The sequence below is a fragment of the Camellia sinensis genome, chromosome 8 (assembly GCF_055761805.1).
Source record: "Camellia sinensis isolate YWXY chromosome 8, ASM5576180v1, whole genome shotgun sequence".
Taxonomy (NCBI): Eukaryota; Viridiplantae; Streptophyta; class Magnoliopsida; order Ericales; family Theaceae; genus Camellia; species Camellia sinensis.
The window spans coordinates 8,275,903-8,280,547 of record NC_138968.1 but is presented as its reverse complement, the minus strand read 5'-3'; the positions used below and the strand labels follow the sequence as shown (position 1 = coordinate 8,280,547).

The 4,645-nt window shown below is 31.7% G+C and overlaps 1 protein-coding gene across 1 annotated transcript; it reads right to left on the bottom strand.

Moving 5' to 3' along the window:
* Positions 1-862: 862 nt before the first annotated feature.
* Positions 863-4,219, bottom strand: LOC145797470 (large ribosomal subunit protein eL13z-like). Its single transcript, XM_082884611.1, has 4 exons — positions 4,208-4,219; positions 1,961-2,182; positions 1,437-1,595; positions 863-1,341 (listed from the first exon to the last, which is right to left on the bottom strand). Exons 1-4 carry the CDS (start codon positions 4,217-4,219, stop codon positions 1,120-1,122), a joined length of 615 nt encoding a protein of 204 aa, XP_082740737.1. The 3' UTR covers positions 863-1,119.
* Between the last annotated feature and the right edge of the window lie 426 nt (positions 4,220-4,645).

Below are 4,645 nucleotides of genomic sequence, written 5' to 3'. Positions count from 1 at the left end.
TATTTGTGAGAAAATATCATTAAAAATTAATAAATATACAAAAATATAAAAAATATACTAAATTTTTGTATTTTTTTTATTTTTGGTATTTAATAATTTTTTTAAAAAAAAAGTCATAAATATTATATTTTTTAAGTGTATTTATGTTAAGCGTGTCTATAAATTAAAAAAAATTACTTAAAATAGTAAAAAAAAATCATTAAAAATAAAAAAATAGGAAAAACAAAAAATGAAAATTTTTTAAAAAGTATTTTTTGAAAATTAAAACGTTTTTAAATATATTTTCTGTCAAAGTAAAAAGAACCACGTTGTACCCACCAAGATACAAAGGGTACTTCAACACCACAGCATCTAAAGTCAGCAAAACCGGAAAGCATTGGTAATGTGGTCGTGCAACATTCCGGAATTGCTTTCACCCTGTAAAATCTATATCAAGTCTCCAAAAAAAAACTAAGCTGCAAGAAGACAAAATACACAGATGCAAAATTATAGAGACCAGAATCAGAGCATCTGATTCAAGTTTCAACATTATCTTCCCTGTTCCAATATACATTTCAAGTGCAGGTCTAGAACAGAAATACATGAATCTAAAGCAATTAACACCATTGAGCAAACATGCCAAGCAGCAGATATATAGGCAATTCATGTCAAACCAGCAAAAGAAAAGATTGACAGTGAGCATACAAGCAGAATGGTTTGTTGGTGCTAGACTGCTAAGTAGATTAAGATCATGCATAAAAACCCATCTCCACACAAATAACACCATTCACCACTCAGCGTGGAGTATTATTATATTCACTCAACAGCAAGCAGTCCCCACCACCAAGGCATTGTCAAAAGAAACTTACACCAACCTCAAAAGTAATCAAGTTTAAAATAATTGAATAACGACACAGTCAAAAGAGTTGGGTGGTGCCTTAATCTTACAAGGATCCAGGATGATGGAACACAAAAAATCCAGACAATGGTATAAACGAGTAATAATCAAAATCCATACATTCAACTGATATTGTAAACACTACCACTACTGGTTCAAAAGAAGTCCAGCAAATTAACTTACGATCTGAAAGAGCAAAAATTAAAACAAAAATTCCACTCATCAACATGGGCAAAAACTAACTATTTCTTTTCTTCCTTCTCAGCCTCAGCAGCCCTCTTCAACCTGGCACCAACATGGCGTGTATTTGTGCGCTCCACACGTAGCTTGGCATAGGCCTTGAATGATTTCATCTCATCTGTGACCTTGACAAGCTCCACTGTTGGCTTCTCGCGCACAATAGGCATGGAAGAGCCTTGGACTTGGGTGGCTGTTGCCAATTCCTCAGGAGCAGAATCACCAGCCTGCAGTCAAAGTAGTTACATAAAAGGTGTTGAAATATAAACTAATAGCAAGCAAGTCCTACATACCAAAGTTCAGTCAACCATATTAACAGTACCTTGAACTTGCGAGCACGTCTTGGGAAGACGACCACCTTGGCCTTGTATGTCTTCAGCCTCTGGACATTAGTCTGGAGACCCTCCAGGGAACGGTTCCTGCGGCGATGATCAACAGCAATGCCAATGGTTGGGGCAAGTTTCTTGGGAATACCTGCTGCCTGATAGGTATAGAAAAGAGAAGGGGTAAACTACAAAAGTATATCATTTGCTGAGATTTTAGATTCAAAGGGATTACCAGTTTTACAACAATTGTCCAGTTGATCCAAAAGTGAAATTGAAGGATTTTATCCGAAACTAACTACAAATGTATAGCTCATCTCCAATTCTAGAGGCATAGCTTTTAAATATAAAAAACATTCATAGTTGTTACCAAAACATTCAAGTGAAGAACATTCACATACTAAAACATTTTCTAAGTTTTAACTTTCTTGCCTCCTTTTAGTCAAGATCTAAAAGAAACTTAAATATAACAGGGAAAGCACGTTGAACTAATCATCCTACAGATAGAAATGAAACAACTGACCTTGCGCTCCTCAAGTCGCGGTCGATCTCTCTGGCCCGGTAGGAGGCGGATTGGGCGACCGCCGAGAGCCGCCGCGAGACGGAGTACCGACGGTCGATGCGCTCCGCCGTCTTCTTGGTCTCGTAAAGAAATTGCTCGAAGCCGTCGTTGGCGCTCCGCCACACGTCCCTCCAGACCTCGCCGGAGGCCATGCGCCTCGCGAAACCATCGAAGTCGCTGCCCCTAAAGGCCTGTACGGACGAAGAGCGGTGGTGGTGGTGATGCAGGAGCAAGCATCCTCTAGTGATTTTTTCCTAAAATTTCCTAGAATACTCTATTGTGTGGTTGAGATTTACTGGCAAGTTACATCAATTTTTATGATGTGACTTGATGTGACTTGCCAATAAATCTCAACCACACAATGTAGCACTACTAGAAGATCCTTGGTGGTGATGTAGGCGTATAGGTTTCGAGGGGAGTAGAGGATTCCATGGCAGGCTCGTCGCCATGACGACACAGATCGAATACATAGATTTTTGTTTGGTGGAGAGAAATTATACTATATAGCTTCTTGGGGTTTACAGAAATTTTGATTAAATTCAACTTTGGCCCCTTCCTTCTTTCACTTTTTGTAATTGTTCTCTTTCATGATGCATTTTACTTGAGTATCACTTTATTCTTTATCGGCCAAATTACAAATATATCTATCACATTTATTTAAAATACGAATTACTCATTTACTTTAAAAATTATAAATATTTTTTTGTTAAAATTTTTTATTTAGCAAAATTAATTAAAAAAATAAAATTTCTAATTGTTCATCTATATAATAATAAAATTATTTGAATTATTAATTAAAATAAAATTATAACATTATTAAAAATTGTTAATTAACTTGATAATTTATTAATAAAATGACCTGTTTGTTATGAAATTATAAATTTTAAGATACATAATATAATTTCTAAAACTACATGAGACAATTTATAATATAAGTAAATCTCAAAAAATGTATTTATAATTTATCCTTCTTTATCTATAAATAAGTTCAAATTGGCTCTATAATTATAAAAGTCATATAAATATCCATATGATATTTTTAAAATATGTACTATATATTTCAATTATATTCCTTTTTTATTTAGTAAAACATGCATGAAAATAAGTTATAATTGATGTTCCTTTTTTATTTAGTAAAACATGCATGAAAATAAGTTATAATTGATGTTATAATGTGATTAATGAAATTTGACACATATTTCTGTTTATGGAGAGGGATGAAAGGACACAACTCTGACACCTAAATGAAATCTCCGTTTCACCCCTAGGCATTGTATTAAGGCCTCGTCTGGAACTTCTTTTTTAGTTAAAAAGTCAAAAAATTATTAAATTAGTCAAAAAATTAATAATTCATACAAAAAAGTCAAAGATTCTCTTTTCTCTCTATTTTTTTACATATATTTTCGTAAAAAGTCAAAAAGTCATTCCAAATATACTAATTTTTTTTAGCTCATATTTTAGTCAAATAGCCAAAAAGTTACTAAATTAGTATGTTCCCAAACGAGGCTAATAGTGGTGGAAAGTGCTGACCACCACTTTCCTTGGTTTCATTTTTTTTAGAAAAATTTTCAATTTTTTAATTTTTATTTTTTTGTGTGTTTTTTATTTTTACTAATTTTTTTTAATATTTTAAATATTTTTTTTTACTTTTTAGACATACCTAACATAAATATACCTAAAAAGTAAAAAAATTTAAAATTCACTAAATACCAAAAATATAAAAAAAAATACGAGAATTTAGTGTATCTTTTTGTATTTTTATATATTTATTAATTTTTTAAAATATTTCTTCATAAATTTTTTACTTTTTAGATTCATTTAAGTAAGTTGCATCTAAAAAAGTAAAAAAAATATATTTAAAATTTTAAAAATATTTACTAAAAACAAAAAAAAAACACGAAAACCAAAAAACGTTTTCAAAAAACTTAATCTAAAAAAATCAAACCCAACAGACTGGTATTAGTAAAATTTTGATTAAGAAAACATTTTTACAAAAATAGAAAATATTTTAATATATTTTATTTCCTAAATAATTTGTTTTCGCCATATCAAACATCATAAAATATAAATGCGTTTAGTTTTAATTTTTTGAAAATTGAATTTTTTATTTGGGTAAAACACCAATAAGTCCTAAATGTTAATGTGTTGAACCATTTGGTCATACCTTTTATTTAGTAGACTAATAAGTCCTGTTTGAACGTTAATTACGTATCTACCCATTTAATTAACACATGACCTTTTGTTGGTAGAGGATAAATGTAAGATTTTAGTAATGTTGTTGTGACCAAAATATCCAAAAAATTACTATAGCCCTTTTAATGTGTTTCCATCAGTAGCAACCATCAGTAACATTACGGTGTGAGTTTAGATGGGTATATATGCAAACATCAGTAGCAAACATCAGTAACGTTGTTCAACAAACACAAACACAAAACATCAGTAACGTCGGTGAACAAACATCTGCTTCGTTACCCCCATTAACATCGTCGTCGTACATAAACACTGCAAGTTACGCCAACGATTCAGTCATCCCTGGAGTTGCTAATGTTGATGATGTTGCTAACATTAATCATGTTGATGATGTCACTGAAGTTGCTGATGTTGATGATGTTATTGATGTCGCTGATGAAGGCCAAACGTTGTCGT